This window comes from Mastigoproctus giganteus, chromosome 1 (assembly GCF_048544385.1).
Source record: "Mastigoproctus giganteus isolate SK-2022 chromosome 1, ASM4854438v1, whole genome shotgun sequence".
Classification (NCBI taxonomy): Eukaryota; Metazoa; Arthropoda; class Arachnida; order Uropygi; family Thelyphonidae; genus Mastigoproctus; species Mastigoproctus giganteus.
Window position 1 is genome coordinate 181099639 of NC_143575.1, and position 24567 is coordinate 181124205.

At 36.5% G+C, this 24567-nt stretch overlaps 1 protein-coding gene across 1 annotated transcript in view; it reads left to right on the forward strand.

Moving 5' to 3' along the window:
• The window catches only part of LOC150091336 (mitogen-activated protein kinase kinase kinase 4-like), a 350375-nt gene that overhangs the window by 195863 nt on the left and 129945 nt on the right, over positions 1–24567 (forward strand). The window contains exons 13-15 of the mRNA XM_090390030.1: positions 304–509; positions 14750–14899; positions 21159–21320. Of these exons, the coding sequence (XP_090246156.1) occupies positions 304–509; positions 14750–14899; positions 21159–21320 (518 nt within the window). The remainder of the gene's footprint in view (positions 1–303; positions 510–14749; positions 14900–21158; positions 21321–24567) is intronic.

Sequence of the window (24567 nt, forward strand, 5' to 3'; positions counted from 1 at the left end):
GTAAACTGCTGGGCAAATGCCATACTAGATATTATAATTAATAGTGTTATAATTAGTATAATTTCTGTGAAGATGCAAGGAAATACATAGTAAAAGTCATGGAAACATAATGGGCTTTTGTAAATTATTAATTGATGGAACATAACGCATAAATCTGGCACCTGCGATACCTTTTTTGTAATTTATTTATTATTTTTATTTATTTAAGTTAACTAGCCTTTCTATAGATTCAGTATTTATGTAATCAGTTTATACTTCAAGCTCTGGTTATTTAATTTATTTATTTTTTACTTCCTATTTTAGGTTATCTTCAAGTGAATGAAACATATATATGGCAGTTAGTTGACTTAACTTGTGGTCATGAAAGTATTGATGTAATGCATGATTATGATGGCTATCTATTAATGATGCAGTACACTGCTTTGACTTCAGAGAAGATTGAGTGGATTGGACCAACTATTATATTAGAACCTACTGCTGAAGCTGCTATCACTCTGACTGATGTTGAGGTATGCATTCATTTTAAAAATGAAATAACGTTTCCTACATGCAAAAGAGAGCTGGACGATGGACAGGACACAGCTATGCTCCATCAGTAGAACCTCATAAATCTGGCATCTTTGTGATGCCAGATTTATGCTGGATGCATGCACAGTACATGCTGAGTTTTGAAATTTACTGTTTTTTGAAAATTATGCGTGAAACATATGCATTCAGGGGTAATTTGCATTTTGTATGAATTCTTACTTGGCAAGCCAAGGTGACCTGGTAGTATAATTTAATGCAGTTACATAATCAGAGAAAACTTTAATTTTTTTATATGAATTCAAGGAGCACTTTTGATTTCACAGTAAAATAAGTACACTTTTTACTAACTAAATAATCAAAAGATATTGTTGGAAATCACATTTTTATAATATATGGATAATATAGTATCTGTGATCCCTATAATCTCCACAGAGCGATAGCTATCAGCATTAAGCCAAAATGTGAACTCTTGCTGCTGGATTGGTCTGGAGGGTACCACGCTTGCCTAAGGAATAAAGGTTGCAGGTTTGAATCCTAACCCCAGTATGGGTGTTGCAGTTGTCCACTATTTTTTTACATGACATATAAATGGTGCATAGAAAATTAAGAGAAATTTACCTCAATTATGATTACGACAATGAAATATGATATTTAAAATAATTTAAAACAATTTAGAAACACTTTCCTTCCTCCTTGTTTGATAGAATAGCAAGATTTTAATGCAATGGCTAAGGTTCCCCAACCTGAACCCCAAAACACATCAAATCACCAGCAAGCAACCATGAGTGAAAGAAGACATTATGTCCAATAATAAAATCAAGCAAAGAGTGATTACAACGGTGAAATATGATATTTAAATGGTGAAATATTTCGGTTAAATTTTGAAGAATGTTGCACTGATGTGTTCTATGCAAAATATTGAGGTAATTTTCTATGAATTAATATACAACGCAGAACTCATTGAGCATCACAGCTCTGTTTTATTAATTATAAGTGGTGCAATATGATTTCAGAAATTGAATCTTCTTAAAAAGCTAAATATATATATTACTATAGTAATATATATTTAGTACAGTATAGTACTACTAAGTACTATACTGTGAATTAATATTGACTGTCTCACAGAATTGCTGATTTCATATGTTTCATAGTAACAATGAAGTAGTCTAGGAAATATCCACAGTAGGTAAAAAAAATAATGGGTATTCAGAAATTATTAATGGAAAATAAATCTGGCACTTTTTTTTTTTTTTTAATCTAGCAGACTGTTTTCCTGTGCCCTTATATTGCCAGCTACTCTCAGAGAAATAGTTAGAGTGCCAAAATTTTGATAGTACCAGATATCTGTATGCCTGATTTATGAGGTTCTACTATACACAGTTGTAAAATTATAACTGAAATGCAGATTTCATGTAGCCTAAAGTTTTTATAAAAGATTGATTTAGTTTAAAAATGTACAAAATACTTTGTAATTTATCATGATACAAAATTACATACATATAATAGCAAAAATTTAAAACTCATATCAGACATATTAGATTTAAAATTCATATTAGAAAGGGGATGAATCAGATGTCCACTTGAAATCGATGGTTTGACTGTTCATGATACTACTCAGATAGCTGATAATCTGAATGAGAATTTTGCATCTACATTCACACATGAGGAGTTATTAAGGGAGGAAAATGCCAGAGGTTTATCAAACTGTAACAGAGTGCTTAATGATTTTGTAATAACTCAGAGCAAAGTGGAGGAGAAATCGTTGAAGTTAAACATAAGAAAGGCACCTGGGGTAGATAGGATCTATCCAGTTATATTAAAGGAGGTGGCAAAGCAAGTAAGCAAACCCTTAGCCATAATTATGAGAGCATCTTTGGACTCAGGGGAAGTCCCCACGGACTGGAGGTGTGCAAATGTATGCCCAATTCATAAAGGGGATCTATGGGTGACACGAGTAATTACAGACCAGTTAAAGTTCTGTTCCAGGGAAAATAATGGAGTCACTGGTTAAAGATGCATTGCAGAATCATCTAGACAAGACTGCAGTAATAATTCAGACACAGCATGGGTTTGTTAAGGGAAAGTCTAAGGTAAGTTGTTACAATGGATAAAAGGGTAAGTTGCTACAATGGATAAAAGGGTGGTTGAATGGGAGAAGACAGAGTGGTAATCAATGGATGCTGCCCCTTGTGGACTAATGTTATTAGTGGAGTCCTACAGGGTTCGGTGTTTGGCCCACTGTTGTTTTTTTATATTTATCAATGATATTGATGATGAGTACAGAGAAGGGCAACAAGATTAGAGAGGGGAATGAAGGGATCCTCTTACCAAGAAAGGCTTAAATTCTGCAAATTGTAGTATATGGAGACTAGGCACCTGCAAGGTGATCTGATTGAGGTGTATAAGGCCTTGAATGAGTTGAGAATGCTGAATTGTGATGGTATTTTTTGGCTTGCACAGACTACAAACCTCAGGTGGCATGAATTCAAATTGAAGGAAGACAGTTGTAGAATAGATATGCAGAAATTTGCCTTTAGCCAGTGGGCGGTTAATTGCTGGAACAAGCTTCTGTCTGTCGTTGTGGAAGTTGATAGCTTAAATAAATTCAAGGAGGAACTGGACAAACTTTTAGAGGGAATGGTTGTGTGAAATTGATTTGTTTTTTTTTTGTTTTTTTTTGGCTGATGCTACATAAGCTCATACACTTGCTTTCTTGTATCACATGGCTCTATTAGTACTAGAACTACTACACTCAGTCATTTTTCATCTTCACTAAATGGATGAATGATGTGAAGGCTTTGGAGCCTGCTTACTATTGAAGGTATCTAACATTGTCTGATACATTCAGCACTGTTTCTCCCAGTGACCTTCTTAATGTGTTTGCCTCCTTCATCAATGTTTGAAACCTTTGCACTTCTTTGTATAAATCATTTTCAATTAAATGTGATGAATAATGTTCCCAGTGTTCTAAAACTCATATCAGAAGCCTTGGTCATTCCACTTATTTTCGGTTTTTGTTTCTTGCCCTTGATATCTTCCTAAATGTTTTCTTCTTTTTGTTGGCTATCTAATAACTCAAATTTTCATTGGTTAATTATTGACAATGAGACTAACATTTCTTCAACATTTTCTTCATCCACTTCATCAAAGCCTACTGATTTAACTATTCCAATGTTGTATTTGTTAACTTTTTTATTGGTAATTTTGGCAAATCCCTCATTGCATCAGGCCAAAGTTTTTTTCCATATGCCTCTTAAGCAAATCTGTGTTCCTGGAGTGCAGGATTCTCAAATAATGTCAATAGCCATTTTAATATTAAAATTTCTCCTAAATTTCTTTGACATTTTCCTTATCTTTTGCATCTAGTTCCCTTATCATTTTCTTCAGTATTCTTTAAAGGTAATAACTTTTGAATGTGAGTTTGTTACTCTCTGATTCAAAGGCTGGATTAGTCATGTGTTTGATGGCAAGAATAGCACTTTAATGGCCTCATTAATGTCTCCAGCAGTCTGCAGATGTCCTGCTGCATTGTCAATTAGTATTAAAATTTTAAAGGAACTTTTCCCATCTCACAATACTTTTTCAGTTCAGGAATAAAGTAGATTGGTAAAACAGTCTACATACAAAGTACTTGTGACCCAACCTTATTTGCTTGACCTACAGTGAAAAGATGAGTTCTGCTTTTGAGAAACCCTCTAATGCTCTGATGTTCTTGTAATGGTAAAGCATCAATAGTTTAAGATTACAGTCACCAGCAGTGTTAGATCCCAACAAAAGATTTTTCTTTTGTTGGGATCTAACAACCCCCCCCCCAACAGTTTTAAATTGTGAAACCATGACAGTAGTAGAGACTTATAATGCAAGTAAGCAAGCTTATGTAGCATCAGCAAAATTTTGTCACACTTCAAAAAATAAAAAAAAAAAACATTTCAAACATCCAATCCCTCTAAACGTTTGTCCAGTTCCTCCTTGGATTTATTTAAGCTATCAACTTCCACGACAGTTGGAAGTTTGTTTCAGCAATCAACAACCTTCTGGCTAAAGGCAAATTTCTGCGCATCTATTCTATAACTGTCCTTCCTCAATTTGAATTTATGCCCCCTCAGGTTCTGAGCAAGAGGAAGAATCCCATCAGTATTGAGCCTGCTCAATCCATTCAAGGCCTTATATACCTCAATCAGATCACTTCACAGGTGTGTAGTCTCCAGACGCTGCAATTTTGCAATTTGCAGAACTTAATCCTTTCTTGGTAAGACCACCCTTTCGTTGCTCAATCGTATTGCCTTTTCTCTGTTCTCATTCAAGCAACTCTACATCCTTCCTAAAATGAGGCCTCCAGACCTGTGTGCAGTACTGAAGGCATGGCCTGACCATTGCTGTATACAAAGGGATAATCACCTCCTTTTCCCTACTAGCAAAATTCCTGTATATTATTGACATGACCTGCTCTGGCAGCCTCTCTGCACTGCTTAGAAAACTTCATATCTAACTGCGCAATTACTCCCACGTCTTTTTCATTTTCTGCTACCCTAAGTGTAGTAAAACATAGTTGGTACTTTTCTCTGGGTTACTTCTACTCATATGCACTACTTTGCATTTGCCAATGTTAAACTTCAGTTGCTAATTCTCAGCCCATCTGCCCAAATTTTTTAGATCCAGTTGCAGTAGCACACTGCCATTACTGTCATTAACAACCCTGACATACCTTTATAAAAATCATTGATAAATATACAAAACAACAGTGGGCCCAACACTGAACCCTGGGGACTCCACTAATAACATTAGTCCACAAAGAGCAACATCCATTGATTTCCCACTCTGTCTTCTCCCACCCTTTTATCCATTGTAGAAACTTACCCTTAATACCATACTACTCCAATTTGTACAGTAGTCTTCCATGTGCAACAGTGTCAAAAGCTTTCCTGAAATCCAAGCATATGATATCAAAATTATTTTTTGCATCCAGTTCCTCTGTAACCACATCATAGTATCCAATCAAATTTGTCACACAAGACTTTCCCTTAACAAACCCATGCTGTGTCTGAATTATTACTGCAGTCTCGTCTAGATGATTCTGTAATGCATCTTTAACCAGTGACTCCATTATTTTCCCTGGAACAGAACTTAAGCAAACTGGTCTGTAATTACTCGTGTCACACATAGAGCCCCTTTATGAATTGGGCATACATTTGCACACCTCCAGTCCGTGGGGACTTCCCCTGAGACCAAGGATGCTCTCATAATAATGGCTGAGGGTTTGCTTACTTCCTTTGCTGCCTCCTTTAATATAACTGGATAGATCCTATCCCCATCAGGTGCCTTTCTTATGTTTAACTTCAACAATTTCTCCTCCACTTTGCTCTGAGTTATTACAAAATCATTAAGCACTCTGTTACAGTTTGATAAACCTCTGGCATTTTCCTCCCTTAATAACTCCTCATGTGTGAATGTAGAGGCAAAATGCTCATTCAGATTATCAGCTGTCTGAGCAGGATCATTAACAGTCGATCCATCTATCAAGTGGATCAATCTGATTCATCCCCTTTCTTCTAGAGTTTGTATAACTAAAGAAGTCCTTGCTGTTTTTCTTAGCATCCTTTGCTAGTGATTTCTCGTAATCTGCCTTTGCTTGCCTAACTTCCTTTGTGAGTTGATTACAGGCTAGCTTATATCTATTATCGGCTTCTTCATTGCCTGATATTTTATATGCATTCCATGCATTTTTCTTCCCTACCACGAGTCTTATTAGTTCATCTGACATCCATTTAGGCCTAAACCTTGAACAGTATTTCTTAATCTGTATGAAAAGCCTAGTAGCTTCCACGATTACTCCCTTTGGAATTTTGGAACCATCCATCACCATATTAGTACTGGCTAATGATACAAAATAGCAAGCCTATATAGCATCAAAAAAAAAAAAAAAAAAAAATCCACCCAACCCTTCCCATATTTCCCATCCATCCCCTCTAATAGTTTGTCCAGTTCTTTGAATTTATACAAACCACCCAATTTCACAGCACCAGATGGAGATCTGAATTGTTGGAATGGATTGAATGTATTTGCTATAACTGCATAGAAACCATCTTTCAAAACACTAACATTTTGAATGTTTTTGTTATTTAATTATTTATTATTATTATTGTTATTTTATTTTCTTATTATTGTTATTTTATTTTTATTATTATTTATTTTATTTTAATTTTTATTATTTTTTTATTTTTATTTTTTGGCTGGTTCAACATAATCCAAGGTTTTCTTTCACGGTGTGGCCATTGCTAATACTAATAATAAAATCATAGTAAAATGATATAAGATAAACTTTAACACCAAATATTCATTTCATACAATCAGCATTCACTATACATGAGTGCCTCCGTAGCCAGGTGGGCAGGAGCAGCAGTGCGTATCACATGCTTCTTGATCAGACTGGGGTTCAAGCCCGTGACCACCAAATACGGAGGATGCGGAAAGGTCAGGAATTGACCACCGCATATCCCCGAAGCAATATGGCCTTAGTTGCTAATGCTCCTTAAAACCAAATAATAATAACAACAACAACAATACATGAGGTTATAGAGTCTTTATCCAGAACACACAACAGCAGTGCAGTCAAGATGGTTTTTTTTTAGTTAGTTGTTGGCGCATCGGCTTTTGTGGCCATAATTCACTTCCCAAGGTTTTTGCAGTACTTTGATCCAAGCCCGAGGCGGGATTCGAACCCGTGACCTTTGGGTGGCCAGGCGGGCACTTTACCCACCCAGCCAGCCCGGTCGGCGGTCAAGATGGTATTTAAAACATCATGCTAAAACAGTTGAATGAAACAGCACTGAATTCTTTATTTATTTTTTATAATCAAGTATGGTCTCCAGGTGTCAGGAGCGGGAGTGCAGTAGCACACACTCTTTGAGTAGAACGGGGTTCAAGCCCTTGGTTGCTAAATATGGTCGATCTGCCAACCCACACTGAACCAGCATGGAAGATTATGGTCCATTTCTCTCAACATAAATCATTGAGGAGACTTCCATCCTGCAGTGCAGTTCTTCCCCCCCCCCCTTTATTATTATTATTATTTTTTTTTTTTTTGGAAAACTCATATCCACAATCTTAAGGAGGCAATTCAATTTTTTAGTCTTCCCAAAGCCTGGCAAAGATCAGTCAGATTTACATAATTATAGACTGATCTCTCTCTCTCTCTCTCTCTCTCTCTCTCTCTCTCTCTCTCTCTCTCTCTCTCTCTCTCTCTCTCTCTCTCAAGTTAGGCAAGGTATTAGAAAAAATGAATTATAAGTTCACAGGGTTTCTTGAAACTAATAATTTAATGAATGAAAACCAATATTGTTTCAGTCAAAACCAATCAATACTGGACATGATGGTCAAAACAGAGCTGGATATCTGTAATGCATTTATCAGAAAGGAACATTAGTCATGGTGAGTCTTGATCCATGTGGAGATTTGGCATTCTTCAAGACCTTCATGCCATTGGATTCCATGAAAAATTACCTTGTCTTATACAAAATTTTTATTATACAGAACCTTCTAGGTATGGCATTGGAAGGCTTTGGCTCAATTTTTCATACAAGAAGAAGGTGTTCCACAAGATTAAGTACTCGGTGCAACACTGTTTTCACTCTGGATAAATAACATGATACAGGATATACCAAATATCAGATCATCTGCATACATATCTGTATGTAGATGATCTGGCTGTCTCAAGCTATTCACAGAACATGCCGACCATTGAGAGTGAGCTTCAGGCTACGATTAACAAAATAGCATTTTGGATGAAATGTAATGGTTATCACCTTATAAGAACAGAAATGCAGGATATGTCCAAAATCCGAACTGAGGTTAAATGCCCAAGTCATTTGGATCACCAGTACTGTTTGTTTCTTAGGATTAATCGTAGACGACAGACTTACATTTTCTGCACATATTAGATATTTGCAAGCAGTGCGATTGAAAAAATTAAACATTACTAGAAGTCTCTTTGGGGGTGCAGATCAGTATACCATATTACATTTATTTCTATTAATATTAATAGTGGCAAATGATGCAACAAAGCAAGCACAGCATCAGCCAAAAAAAAAAAAAAAAAAAATCTGATTTCATCTCTCCGCTTCCACAACAATGAATGGAAGCTTGTTCTAGCAATCAACCAACCATTGACTGACGGCAAACTTCTGCACATCAATTCTGCAACCATCCTTCCACAGTTTGAATTTATGTCCCTTCATGGGCATAGTCTCAGCATGAGAAAGAATCTCATCAGCAGTGAGTTTGCTCAAACCATTCAAAGCCTTAAACACCTCAATTCACCTTCCAGGTACCTGGTCTCCAGATGATGCAGTTTGCAGAACTGAAGCCTGTCTTGGTAACAGCACCCCTTTGTTCCCTTCACCAATCTCATTTCCTTTCTCTGTGCCCATTCCAGCATCTCTCTGCATATCCAGACCTGTTTGTAGTACTCAAGATGTGGCCTTATGCAATGGAATAATCACATCCTTATCCCTGCTGACAAAATTCCTGTATGTCATTGACAGAACCTCATGAGATGTCCTGGCAGTCTGTTTGCACCACTCAGAGAATGTCATATTATACTGCACAATTACCCCAAAGGTCTTTTTCATTTTCCACTATCCTGAGTGTAGTGCCACACAGTTGTTAGAGTACTCTGAGATTACTACCCATATGCAGTAACTTGTACTTGTCAATGTTAAACTTGAATTGTCATTTCTCAGCTCATCTGCCTAATTTTTTGAGATCTTGTTGCAGCAGCATACCTTCATTACTGTCATTATCCCCTTTGAACCTCATCAATATCATTAATAAATACAGCAAACAACAATGGACCCAGCATGCAACCCTGTGGGACTCCACTAATAACATTAGTCCACAAAGAGCAGTATCCATTGATTACCACTCTGTCTTCTCCAACTCAACCATCCCTTTATCCATAGCAGTACTTGAACTTAAGGCTACACTGCTCCAATTTGTACAGCAGTATTTTTGTGCAACAGTATCAAAAGCTTTCCTGAAATCCAAGTGTATGATCTCAAAATTATTTTTTGCATACAGTTACTTTGTCACTCCATCATAGTACCAATCAAATTGGCCAGATAATATCTCCCCTTAACAAACCCATACTGTGACTGAAGTATAACTGCACTCCTGTCTAGATAGTCTTGCATTACTTCTTTAACCAATGACTTCATTATTTTCTCTGGTACAGAAGTTAGGCTAACAGGTCTGTAATTACTCGTTTCACTCTTTGATCCTCTTTGTGAATTGGGCACACATTCGCACATCTCCAGTCTACAGCAACAGGCTTAATGTCCAAGTTTGAAGACGATACGAACGTTGGCAGGGTTGTTAATGACACTAATGACAGTACACTGCTGCAACAGGATCTAGAAAAGTTGAGTAGATGGGCTGAGAGGTGGCAACTGAAGTTTAAAATTGACAAATGTAAAGTACTGCATATGGGAAGCAGTAACCTCAGAGTAATGTATCAACTCTGTGGTACTACACTGACAGTGGTAGAGAATGAAAAAGACATGGGGGTAATTGTGCAGGCAGATATGAAGTTTTCTGAGCTGTTCAGACAGTCTGCAAGAGTAGCTCATGGTGTCTTGTCAATGATATACAGGAATTTTTCTAGCAGGGATAAGGAAGTGATAATCCCCTTGTGTAAGACAATGGTCAGGCCACACCTTGAGTACTGTAATACTGGTCAGGGGGCCTCATTTTAAGAAGGATGTAGTGCTGCTGGAACAAGTACAGGGAAGGGCAACAAGATTAGTGAATGGAACAAAGGGTTGCTCTTACAAAGAGAGGCTTAAAAAGTTTTGCAAATTCCAGTTTCTGGAGACTAGGCGCCTGCAAGGTGATCTGATTGAGGTGTATAAAGCCTTGAATGGTTTGAGCATGCTCAATGCCAATGGAATTCTTCCTTTTGCTCAGAATAATCGCCCAAGAGGACATAAATTCAAATTGAGGAAAGACAGTTGTAGGATTGATGTGCAGAAGTTTGGCTTTAGCCAGTGGGTGGTAGATTGCTGGAACAAATTTCCATCTGTTGTTGTAGAAGTTGATAGCTTAAATAGATTCAAGGCAGAACTAGACAAACATTTGGAGCTGGGTGAAATGAGAAGGGTTTTTTTTGCTGATGCTATATAAGCTTGCTTTCTTGCATCATGTGCCCTTGCTAATGCAATGTCCTCTGAATCCAAGAATGTGTTCATAAATATGGCTGAGGGTTTTCTTACCTGTCTCTTTTCTCTGCACCTGTTCCAACAGATCCACTTTCTTCCTGAGACTTCTTGATAGTATGCGGTATTCAAGTTGTGGCCTAACCATTGCCTTATACAAAGGGTGAAGCTCCTCCTTATCTCTGCTGGCAAAATTCCTGTATATCATTGACAAAACTCCGTGGTCTGTTCTGGTAGCCTGCCTGCATTGCTCAGAGAACATATCTGACTGCACAATTATCCCTAGGTCTTTTCATTCTGTGCTGACCTGACTGTGGTACCATATAGCTGGCACGTTGCGCTAATAACCAAAATGCATATAATACAATGTCTAGTTATAAGTTAAGAAAAGGAAGGCGAAATGTAAATAAGTAGATTAATTTTAGCATAATTTTGTACATGAGGAATTTTTTTTTTTTTTTTTTTTTTCCCTGTTATTAGAATTTCCTGATATTTGTGTTTTGATATTTTGGCTAAAGAAACTTCGTTATGTATGTTACTTTGTTGTTTGTTAACATGAGGGTGCCGTAACGCGGTTTCTGCTAGTTGTGCCATTGCTTGGCCATATATTAAGATATGATCACCTGGTAACAGAAGAAGAGAGCTAAAAAAATAATACTACAATGATTGTTAATGCTGCTCCTTTAATGAGAATCAAAAGAATTAAAAAATTGTGTTTATGTTTGTGTAACATTGCTTCATACAAGTGAAAAAGATTACTTCTTGCAATTTGTTTTTTGACATGTTCTGCAAGAAATATGGGTTAAGCTTTCGACAATTTTTTTTTTTTTTTTTTTTTTTGGTGTGAAAAAAAAATCTTATATTTCATAAGAAAATGAAATGAGAAATTACTTTTAGTTATGTTGTTCCTGTTGATTTTGCAAAAATGTTTTCCTTCTGTAAAGACGTATACAATCCTCTAGAATTTTAAATATAATTTCATTTACAGGGTTCAAATAAAGAAAATGCATACACATGAATATACATTGATTAAAGAATCCAGGCTTTTAAAAGTTCTAAGATAAGCCAGTTTTGTTTTCCTTTGTGAAAGCATTGTAGCTAATTGAAACTTTTAGCTATGATTGCATCTTAAATTCCTCAGAACAAAAGTTATTTTGCTTCTTGCTCATGGAATATATGTTGATATTTTCTCATGTATATTTTTATCTCATTATGATAGATAGCAATGTATTCAACTGTTGGCATTGTCTTGCTTGACTCTCCAAATCCTTGTTTTAAAGAAGAATTCTCTATCTATTGTGAAAGAGGAAATAGTCTGAAATAAAGAATATATTTTGGCTTACACACACACACACACACACACACACACACACACACACACACACACACACACACACACACACACACACACACCTCTCTGCAGCAGTATGTGTGAATCCTATGCAAGTCATTAAATTTTCAGCTTTGCAATTTCTTAGAAATGGTAAAATGGTGATAGTTGCACCAGGCCTATTGCCCTCTAACTGAGCAATATATATACATATTATTTATTTATTTATTTTATGATAAATCCACACGTTTAAGGTATTATGACCAGTTAGTACTCTAGTACCATATATGGGTCGAAACCTGAGAATACAGAAGATACTTGATGATTTGAATTTTTTTAGATTTGTTATTAGATTGTTCTGATAACACTTTACTCTTGATATTCAAGAAAAAATTGCACTTACTCAAATTGAGTGATTTTTGGAAGCAAAACACTTGTTGAAATAGTGTAATCTTTGTTAAATACTGTGTGAAAGAGCAGCCACGATTTGGTGTTTTTAGTGTACTAGCACCATCCTGCTGGAGCTAACACATCAGTTGTTAATCTGTTAGGTCTGCCACAGAGACCTTGAATAGTGATTATCTTAGTGGGAGGGGAATGTAGGACCAGTGGTAAACAGACTTGGAACAGCACATCTAGTTTACTGATTACATAACAATGTCAAACAGCTGTTGCAGATCTGGATGGATGAGACCACATCTTATGAGATATGAAAGAGTGGAATTATTGAGCAGATTGCAGTATAGGGTGCACTTGTAGAAACCTGTCAAGTGCAATTCCTCAACTTATAGAAGTCTGTTCAGGTGTAATTCCTGGGCTACCATTACTTCGTATAGTTTTAAATGCATATTATGTAATATATTTTGACAGGCTTTTTTAGTGGCAATTGGTTACATGTTTTTCTGTAGTAGTTGTTGTGCTCACTTGATGTAATTAGTAAAATGGTGACCTTCTTTTACCACTCATCATTGAAAACAACTATGATCACTAGGCCATATACCAGTAAGATGGCAGAACTCCTAATTTGTCTTAATGTCAGTGAATGGGATGAGGCAGTCTGATTTGATAGCATGGTCACTGGACTACACACTATTGGATCTTTGTTCTCTGAGACATCATTAAGGATCAGGTTCAAAAGTTACAATTTCCTGCAAATTTAAATTACAACAGAGTTATTACTGGTCATGTAACACTTGTCTTATTAGAGAAGGTGTGGAGGAACATTGACTTTTGTTCAGGTTTCTGCCACATAACTGGTGATGGTAGTGGCTTTGGTAATATTGAGATGTTAGTCAGCAATAAAATCTTCAAAACCATGGCATTTAATTACATTCAAAATACACAAGAGTATACGCTTGTAGAATTGTGAAACTACTTTTGAATTATTTGAATTTTCTGTATAATAGTCCACTTGTATGCACTGGAACTAATTAATAGTTCTGACATCAATATTTTTGTTGTTAATGAATCTTGTTAAATCATGTTTACTGACACTCAGCTTATTTAATGTAGTATTTTTTTTAAGTATAGGATGAACTTTGTATGTTTGGTATTTATTCTCACTGTAGTGCTGGGATTCCTCTATAAAGTGGAAAGCCTCTATAATAATAGTTTGTTATACTGCAGTTCTTCACTTGCCGACCGGGCTAGCCGGGTGGGTAAAGTGCCTGCCCGGCAACCCAAAGGTCACGGGTTCGAATCCCGCCTCGGGCTTGGATCAAAGTACTGCAAAAACCTTGTGAGGTTCACTATGGCCACAGAAGCCGATGCGCCAACAACTACAAAAAAAAAAAAAAAAAAAAAAAAAGTTCTGTACTTCAAAGTTTTAAATCAAGCTGCCACAAAACAGTACATTAAAATGAATAATATATCCTTAAATAAAATGAAAAGTAAACCCTCCTCCATAACAAGCAAAAGAAAATTAACTGCCTTATTATGATTTGTTTCTGTTCTATTTCAGTACAATTTTCAGTGGAAGACTGAATTATAACAAAAGTAAGATTTAAAATTAACAGATGAAAGCTCTAAACATTTTAGGAGGAGATAATCAGTAATTTAATCAAGATTAAAAGGTAAAATAGGAACATAAAGACCCAAACATTTTGATGAGAGTCATGCTCAGAGAGTGAGAGAATTTAAACATTAGCAAGTGGAGAATTTAAACATTAGCATTCATTTGTTTTAAGTCATAGCTTTTGTATTCTTTTAGTGTAGTAATCAGAGAAATACCAGCTACTTATTAAGACTTTATTGAAGTTAAGTAATAGGTCATATATTGTTTATTAAAAAAAGATTAATTAAAAAATGAATAAGAGGATTGCCTCAGTAATTTCTTGTAAAACGTTCCAATATCGACACTCTCTATTGTACAAATGAATTTAGTAAAATTACTTAAATTTATCTTTACACCTGAAGGAAAATTGACAGTACAACATATGTGTTATCAGTGGTCTAAGAGCTCCAAACTTGACCCCAAAAATACATCATATCACATGAACCAATAATTACGAGTGAAAAAAGAAAAAAAATAAGAGAAAACTGTAATTACATAATATTCATATTTCTTTTATTTAATGATACTAATGTCTTTAAGTTATAACGTAAAGCATACTGAGCTTTGCTGCACTTATACTTAATTTAAAAAAAAGATTAATTGTAATTACATCTGCATCTTTAAAATTAGGTAGAAGGCTGTTTGTTAGTGGTGAATCATGCATCACAGCTAATGGGACAGTGCAGGAAGTTTCAAAAAATGATGATTAACATTCTACAAATTGAAAAGCCACAAACATCTTGTAACCATGCTGTTGCTGCAGCTATAAATCATCTAAAAGTGAGTACCAAAATTGCTATTCTCAATTTGATAATGATGTTTAATTTTATGAGGGAACTTTATTTGTTCCATGTCTTGCCACATGTGCATAAGTCCCTTCCTATCCTCTATCCACATCTGTTAACTCTACGGAACAGATTTTCATGAATTTTATATTTGGCTCATTTAGGAAGATTTGTTAATCCATCCAAATTTCATTAAAATTGGACAAATAGAAATTAGGATTATTTTTTACCATACATTAGCATTAGTAGAGGTACATGATGCAAGAAAGCAAGCTTATACAGCATCAGCAAAAAAAAAAAAAAAAACCCTTCCCATTTCACTGATCCATTCATTCCAAATGTTTGTCTAGTTGTGCCTTGAATTTATTTAAGCTATCAACTTCCACAACAACAGATAGAAGTTTGTTCCAGCAATCAACTACCTGCTGGCTAGAGGCAAACTTCTACACATTTATACTACAACTCTCTTTCCTCAATTTGAATCTATGCCCCCTCAGGTTGATAATCTGAGCAAGAGGAAGAATCTCATCAGCATTGAGCTTGCTCAATCCTTTGAAGGCCTTATACACCTCAGCTAGATCACCTCGCAGGTGCCTAGTCTCCAGAAGCTGAAATTTGCAGAACTTAAGCCTTTCTTGGTAATAGCAACCCTTTATTCCACTCACCAATCTCATCCTTCTCTGTACTCGTTCTAGCAACTCTACATCCTTCCTAAAATCAGGCTTCCAAACCTGTAGGCAGTACTCAAGGTGTGGCCTGACCATTGCCTTGTACAGAGGATAATCACCTCCTTATACCTGCTCGCAAAATTCCTGTATATCATTGACAAGACCCCGACCTACTCTTGCACTTGTCTGCACTACTCAGAAAACTCCATATCTGACTGCACGATTACCCTCAGGTCTCTTTCATTCTCTACTACCCTGAGTGTAACACCACCGAGTTGGTACATTTCTCTGGGGTTACTGCTACCCATATGCAGTATTTTGCATTTGTCAATGTTAAACTTCAGTTACTACTTCTCAGCCCATCTACCCAACTTTTCCAGATCCTGTTGCAGCAGCATACTGTCATTACTGTTATTAACAACCCTGCTAACCTTTGTATCATCTTCAAACTCTGACATTAAGCTTGATATACCTTCATCAATATCATTCATAAATATACAAAACAACAATGGGCCCAACACCGAACTCTGAGGGACACCACTAAACATTACTCCAATTAGAGCAATATCCATTGATTACCACTCTCTGTATTCTTCGACTCAACCATCCTTTTATCCATTGTAGCAACTTGCCCTTAATGCCATACTTCCAATTTGTACAGCAGTCTTCCATGTGTAACAGTATCAAAAGCTTTTCTGACATCCAAGTATATGATATCAAAATTATTCTTTGCATCCAGTTCCCTTGTGACCACATAATATCCAATAATATTGGTCAAACAAGACTTCCTCTTGAAAAACCCATGCTGTGTCTGAATTATTACTGCCATCTTGTCTAGATGATCCTGCAATGCGTCTTTAACTTCAACTTGCAAAGTTGAAATATTATTATATTTCAACTTTGCAAGTCTGATGGACTTGCAACTTTGCAAGTCCATCAGACTTGCAAAGTTGCAAGTCTGATGGAGTCAGACTTGCAACTTTCTGTTGCAAGTCTGACTCCATCAGACTTGCAACAGAAGTCAAACAAATAGGTCTGTAATTACTGTTTGATCCCACTTTATGAATTAGAGATACATTTGCACATGAGCATCCTTAAACTCAGTGGGGACTTTCCCACTGAGTTCAAGGATGCTCTCATAATTAAGACCAAGGGTTTGCTTACTTCCTTTGCCACCTCCTTTAATATAACTGGATAGATCCCATCTACCCCAGGCGCCTTTCTTATGTTTAACTTCAACAATTTCTCCTCCACTTTGCTGTCAGTTATTACAAAATCTTTTAATTCCCTGTTAGATTTTTATAAACATCTGGCCCTTCTTGAATAACTCCTCATGTGAGAATGTAGATGCAAAATACTCATTTAGTTCTGCAGCTATCTGAGAATGATTATCGAAAGTCAAACCATTGATATCAAGAGGACCAATCTGATTCATCCCCTTCCTTTTAGCGTTTATATAAGTAAATAAGTCTTTGTTGTTTTTCTTTGCATCTTTTGCCAGTGATTTTTCATAATCTGCCTTCGCTTGCCTAACCTCCTTTGTGACTTGATTCTGTGTCACCTGACAATTTATGTGAATCCCATGCATTTTTCTTCTCTGCCACAATTCTCATTAGTTCATCTGACATCCATTTGGGCCTAAATCTACAGCAGTATTTCTTAGTTGGAACAAAAAGCCTTGTAGCTTTCAAAATTACTTCCTTGAATGCTTCCCATTCCCTTTACTCCTGATCAGGAGTGTGCAGCACCTGTGTGCAAATATTTATATGGTGCCCCATTAGTTAAAAACATCAGAAAATAATATTCTAAAATTCAATGAATTTTACCTTTGGCCTCCTTGCACCCATGTGGGTCGCACACATTGCACAAGTGGTTGACTCATCCCTGACCCTGATATTAGTTACATCTTTAAGTAAATCCCACATCAGTACACTGTAATCACTACCACTTAGTAGTTCCTTTATCTGTAAATTCTTAATGCATGAATAATCACCACTGATAATCAGATTGAATGTTATTTCCTCTTATTGCCTCTCTAACATGCTGCTGTAGAAAGCAGTCATCCAATAAATCCATAAAAGCCTTGCTAGTGTATGAGTAACCAATCTATGTCTGGGAAGTTAAAATCCTACATTATAAGATACTTTGATTTACTGGCCCATTCTATTTCTCTGTTTAATTATTCATTGTACCCATCAGAGTCATTAGGCCTATAACAAACTCCTACCCTCATTTTTGCTTTCCCAGTGCTTATGTCACACCAAACTGACTCAACATTGCACTGTTCACCCGTGTCAACTGGATGCACTTCCTTTGATTTTGTGTTTCTTAACTAACAGCATAATCCCTCCTACCCTGTCTCTCCTTTCTGTACACATTGTATTCCCCAAATTCCAATTCTGCACTGCTTATATCTGTGTGACACCATGTCTCTGATATCCCAACAATATCTGCCTTTGATGTCTTGATCAGCACTTCAAATTCATCAATTTTATTTAGTATACTTCTAGCATTGGTGTGTATGCAAGTATACATGCACCTGTTCTTACTCTTAGTTACCCTAACATAGCCCATGTATTTACATGTTCTATGATAACTCCAGCAGCTCTTCAAATCCTCAGCAACTTGCTCTCTAGGCTGCTGCTCATTATAGCAGAAGCAGTACAAGAATCACTTTTGCCTCTTCCTGCGGTTACTGTTAATCTTTTAATCTGTGAATCCTCTCCAAGCTAGCAGTTTTCCAAACCACCTAACACTGCCTCAATAGCATCAGCAAATATTCTTGCACCCTTTCTATTTAAGTGTATCCCATCCCTGTAGAAGCAGCCTCTCCTGTTAGCAAGCACAGACCATGCTGAAAAAATTCTACTCCGCAAACCTTGCACAGTCTCTCCAGGTCCGAATTGATTGACAAGGCTCTCATCATATACTCCCTCCTATTATGTGTGGGCAGAATTACAGACAATTTCAAATTTAACCTTAACCCGCAACTTTATTGCAGCATTGACCTGTACTTGTGAAGTAAATATGTAGATCTCTTACTCCTAAGGTTATTAGTGTCAAAGTGTACAACGATATCACCTTTTGTGCCTTTAAAAGATGATATCTGCTCTACATCATCAACTTTTGCCCCTTGCAGACATACCCTGGTCTTATTCCACCTATCCTTTTTGCACAATATATTTCCCATTTCCCTGACAATTGAGTCACCAACAATAACTGCTTCCTGTGCGAGCAGCGCATTCTCCCCTGAAGGTTGCCGCTGTGTTGCCTGGTGCATAAGAGTGAGCTCTGGCATTGAGTTGGGCAGCTGAGAACTTGATGTGGCTACCCCATTTTAATTCTTTCATAGGCATCCACCCGACTCTTCAAGCTCTCATAGACGCCAATCAGAACACTGAGTTGGCCCTAATTTCTTCACATTCTCTGCATGTAGAACGCACACACACAAACATTCTCCATGACTAGATCATGTCCTGTTCAAGAGAGATCCGCAAACATGTTGCATTTTGCACATTTTTTTTAGACTGTGATGCGTTGGAAAATTTTCCCCTTCCGTTTTCCCCCGAACCACAGCACTTTTGCTACTTTGTGCAAGTTTCTTTGCTGCTCTAGTCTGGGGCATGATTTCCATTTAAATACAATTTAATTAACAATAAAAATTTAAAGGATTTATAAATTTAATTGATTAATTGCCAATGCTATACTAAGTTAACAGATTCCTACTACAGTGCTACGTATTATGCTGTCTAGTTTTACGTAATGCTATTCCGTATTGATACTAAACAAGAACGTTACAAGTTTTACCGATACTAAGTAATAACCCACAAAATCTCTAAGTTCAAAATAAATTAAGTATCATAACTAGGAATATAAAGCTACTTCTAGAAAATAAATTAATATGCCAATTTAGTCAATAAAGTGGTAAAAATTTAAGAAACTTCTCTATTAGCTGGAGCAATAAAAACTTCAGTATATGGATAGACTGTGACATAGCTTGTGTATCATAGTTGTAGCATTGGATATTATTGCTCCAATCAACACTGTGTGTTGATTGGAGGAATGGACAATATGACAGATGTGCAGAAAATAAATTTATTTATTTTATTTACTTACTTATTCAGATTTGGACATGGCCTTACCCCAACACAGCAAAATGTGCTAGTGTTCACATGCAACAATATTACAAATTATTTACAGTAACAGTTTACAAATAATACTTACAAATCCATTGAATGAGTGAGTGAGAGAGAGAGAGAGAGAGAGAGAGAGAGAGAGAGAGAGAGAGAGAGAGAGAGAGAGAGAGAGAGAGAGAGAGAGAGAGACTGAAAGTCCAAACAGTTGACTTCTGAAAGGGTCAAGTGATTCTGCTCAGCTGTGGAGCTTTCTAAGCATTTCGGATGACTTGCTTTCAGGTTCCAATAATATTGCTCACTTTTACCTCAATAGAGTTTGCCCAAAGAGATACTGGTCAGGATGCTGGTTTTGTAGATTGTTATACAGGGCTATTGTGTTAGTTGGGAATATGCAGGAGATCCAGGCTAAATTCTGCAGTGTGCTACAGTAGTTGGCTGCTGCAGGATGTTGATCTCCTCTCTTCCTACCAGTTGAGATGATGGCATCTATGTTTGGAGAATTAAGTGCATGAGCTGGTATGAGGAACTTCCATGGTATAATGTTGAGTCTAGAGCATAATTCTGATTAAAAATTTTGAACTGTTTCCTTGCAGCCCAATCCAGCCATCTCATGAACCACTATTCTAATTTTAGGTGTCACTTCAGATGAGATGAAGGGGGATACCACCCCAGATGCATTGAGGATTATAGGAACCATGCATCTCTGAAGAGTATTGGACAGTGAGTTCAGTTTTGCGAAAGCCAGTGAGCTCTTGTTTTATGGACCATGTAGTATTTAGCCCTCAAGTCTTTGAAGTGAGGAATAAAGGAAAGGTTAGTGTCCCACATTATCCCTAGGTTTTTTTTATGTGTGACTCTTTGAATGCATGATCCATTTATATATACTGGGATGTATATATCTTCATTCTCTTTTTAGAGAATGTTTTCTGCACCGATTTGCCTGTGTTGATTTCCATTCCAACTGACAGCAGATATTTTAAGTCCTTCTCTGTTGGCTTTACTGAAAACCTTTATGAACCAAAAAAATTACAGGATTGAGTCAATTTGGTTTGGAAGGGGCAGTCACATTTTTGGGCTTTCTTCTACTGTGTTGAATTAGTCAGTTGCTGGTGACGGTTGCTTGACAAAAATATCCAGTATTTCTATCGTCAAATCAAAAGTCAGGTGTTTTCTCCCTCCAAATGGGTAAAAATCCCATGATGCACATGCGTCAACATGCAGTTAATGTGTTAATTAGTAATTAATTTGTAACAAGGTAATTAGCAATTTACTTCTTACCTCTATTAATTACAGGAAAAAATTAAATTAATTGAAGAAATAAATATCAAACATGCCTGAAATATAATGCACTTTGTTAATTTTTGTAACCACATCAAAATCTTATTATAATATTTATCCAAACCTTAAATTTGAACATATTTGTACTAATCTTTTATATTATTAATGACAGGGTGAAGCACTTGAACTACAGGAAAAAATTGCAAAAGAAATTAGCAAAGTAGAAGAGCATTTATCTGCACAATTATCAGCAAACCCAAACAATATGGATTATCTTTTTCTTCAGGCTAGATGCAGAGAAGTTTTGCAAGAGGGATATAAATTTGGCTTTGAGGTAAACAATTTTCTTTGTTCAGTAAATTTCATCTAATAATTGTACTAAAAGCTGTGAGTTTCATTTGGGGTTGGTTCTTAACAAAACAATGTAATCAAATGAATAATGCAATAAAGGTTGAATTTGAAGCTGAAGGGACTTAAATTATCTTGAATTATCTTTTTTGTATTAAGGATGCAACGTGAGCATGGAATTTTTTACTGGGCATAATTTTTAAAATGTGATCTCTATTGGAAATACTTGCCTCTACTTACCTCTTGTTGCCATCTTTACTTACCTTTTGTTATAATCCATTGTCTGTTTTAAATTGCAATTTAAATGTGCATGCCGATTATACATAAACTCTTGTACCCCCTTGCACTTGATCTTAGCCCTTTGTAGTCCAGCATTATTTTCACTGTCTTTCCCATGCAGTCTATTTCTAACAATAAAAAAAAAATAATTAGCTAATGTTAATGTTCAAAAATTATTCATTTTTAGGGTTACATGAGCTAAAACAGTTAAAAAAAACAGTTTTTAAAAGCTCTAATATAACCAGAAACATTAATAGTTGCACCAGTTTCCACATTGGATTCGGGAAGTGGGGGGACATTTGCTGTTAACAATTGAAAATAAAAATCGAATTGATTTCTCAGATTGTTTATACAAAGCATAAATTGGTAGCAATACCATGATTGAGCCAGCACACTAAGAAAACAATTTTTTTTTTTTTTAATGAAAATCCCAAACACAAGAGGTATTATAACCTATAATACTTACTATTGTGCATGGGTTGGAGGTTGAGAAGATGAAAGAAAATATTTGTTGACATTAGACTTGAACTTCTGTAGACTGTAGTTTTCAGGAAATACGTATGGAGGAAGATTTTCCAGAAAATGGCAGTTGAATGAATAAACAAGGAAGATGAAAAGTTGGTTCTGTGAGTTTCAAGTTGGACAGTAAATGGATGTTGGCTGGTGGCAGCACATGTTCAGACTGTTTTGAAAGAGAGAGTGGGAATTATAGAAGCCAGTTCAGAAGAACAGTGCCCATGGAAGTATCTGTATAAAAGGCTTGCAGCAGAAACAGTATGTCTATGAGACAGGGTGAGAGATGCTGTTAGAGAAGAGTCATTAATTAACCTAACTGCCCTCTTCTGAAGAAAATCTAGAAGCCTGAGAGAGGTTTTGGGGGCACTGCCCCAGATACAGGAACAATATTCCATGGTAAGGTGGGATTTGTGATTTGTACAGAGTGAACAGCTGTTTGTAAGAAAAGTAACGCTGAGAGCGAAAGAGAAGACCAAGTTTTTTAGATACAGAGGAAGCAATATATGATATGCTTGTGCCAAGAGAGATTAGAAGTTAGGGTCATCCCCAAAAGAGATATATCATTTTGCCTAGAATCGGAGTGTCACCAAAGATAAGCATAGGAGCAGAAGAATCCTTTTTGCGAGATATAAGACAAGAATAAGTTTTGGAAGGATCAAATCAACTAAGTTGTCTTTGTCCTACTGGAGAATTATCTGGAGATCGGCATTTAAGGAATTGGTAGTGGATATACGAGAAGTTGAAGCTGATTGAGCAGGGCGAGATTTCTCAAACTGGAAAGTGGAATGCAATGTGCTGTCATTAGCAAAACTACGGATAGGATTTCCGGTTAATGGAAGAAGGTCATTAATATACAAGAGGAAAAGAGTGGGGGGAAGAACTGAACTTTGGAGAACACCAGCGTTAGTGGAGAAGTTAGAAGATAGAGCGGCATCTACCATCACCCTCAGTGAGTGGTCAGAGAGAAAACAGGATAACCAATTATAAAAAAACAGTTGACAAATCATAAAATGGAGGCTTATTTAGAAGACCTTTGTGCCAAACATGATGAAAGTCTTTGAGATGTCAAGAGCAACTGCTTGTGTTTCACCAAACTTTTCCATTGAATTTGTCCATAGATGGGTAACTTAAGCTAGAATATCACCAGTGGATCGACACTGACGGAATCCATACTGGCAATCATTGATCAGACGGAAGGTTTCTAGATAGTTTAAAAGTTGGCAGTTAATTAATCTGCCCATTACTTTAGAAAGAGTCGAAGTAATTGCAATGGGACGTAATTGAATGGGAGGGATTTGTCACCCTTTTTTGGAACTGGCTGTATATGAGCAAATTTGGAGTAAGAAAGTGAAAAAAGCTGGCAAAGAACAGGAGTAATTTCAGAAGTGCAGATTTTGAGAACACCTAGAGAAATACCACCAGAACCTGGAGCTTTCTTAGCATCAAGATTGGTCGAAACCCTTCTGACATCCTTTTGACGGAAGACCACAAGAGGGATTGAATGGAGTGTGCTGGGAATGGTGGATAGTGTTTTACCAAGATCCTTAATACATGAGTTTGAAGAAAAATGGGATGCTAGCAGTTCAGCTTTATCCTTGGCTGAAGTGACAAGAACTATCTGGTTTTAATAGAGGTGGGCAAAAGTTGCAGCCAGTAGCTTTGGCAAGAGACCAGAATGCTCGGCTACCATCAGGGCAAGAAGCAAGTTTTCTACTCTTAGCCTGTTCAAAATCTAGTTTATTAACTGCTTACAGTTGTTGCGAGAAAATGAACTGAAGAATTGGAAACAATCCTTACGACATACAACATTCTTTTCTTGAACAGCCTTAGCACATTTATTGGAAAACCAAGGTTTAGATAAAGTCGAGATTTTAAGGTGGAGTGTGGAATAAAGGACTCCACTCCTGCAAAAATAATTTCACTGACATGATTAGAGCAAATGTTGACATCAGGTGTTTTGAAATAGTAATCCGACCAAGGTAAAGGAGAAAGTTATCTCGCTGGTCATCCCATTCTGCATTCTTGTAATGCCAAACAACATGAGGTTGGGAATAGCCATGAGATAAAGGTTCCGTTTGAGAAGAGACAATCACCAAGTTGTGATCTGAGGTGCCTAATGGATCACTCACTTCGACTGTGTACTTAGAAGGGTTTTTTGTGAGAAAAAGATCACGTATTGGCTGTATGGTTAGGATTGTCCAGTATTCTGATAGGTAAATGAACGATCTGTACAAGGTCATTAGTAATTGCAAAAGCCTCAGCATTATGACCCACTGGGTCTGTGTGACTAGAAAACGGAAGCCAGCTAAAGTTGTGAACACTAAAATCACCAATAAAAATTACCTCACTGTTAGGAAAGTTTGACTGGAGAAAGTCAAGTTGCCAAGAGAGGAAGTCAAAGAATTCCAAGTGATTAGTGGAGTTCGGAGAATGTATTT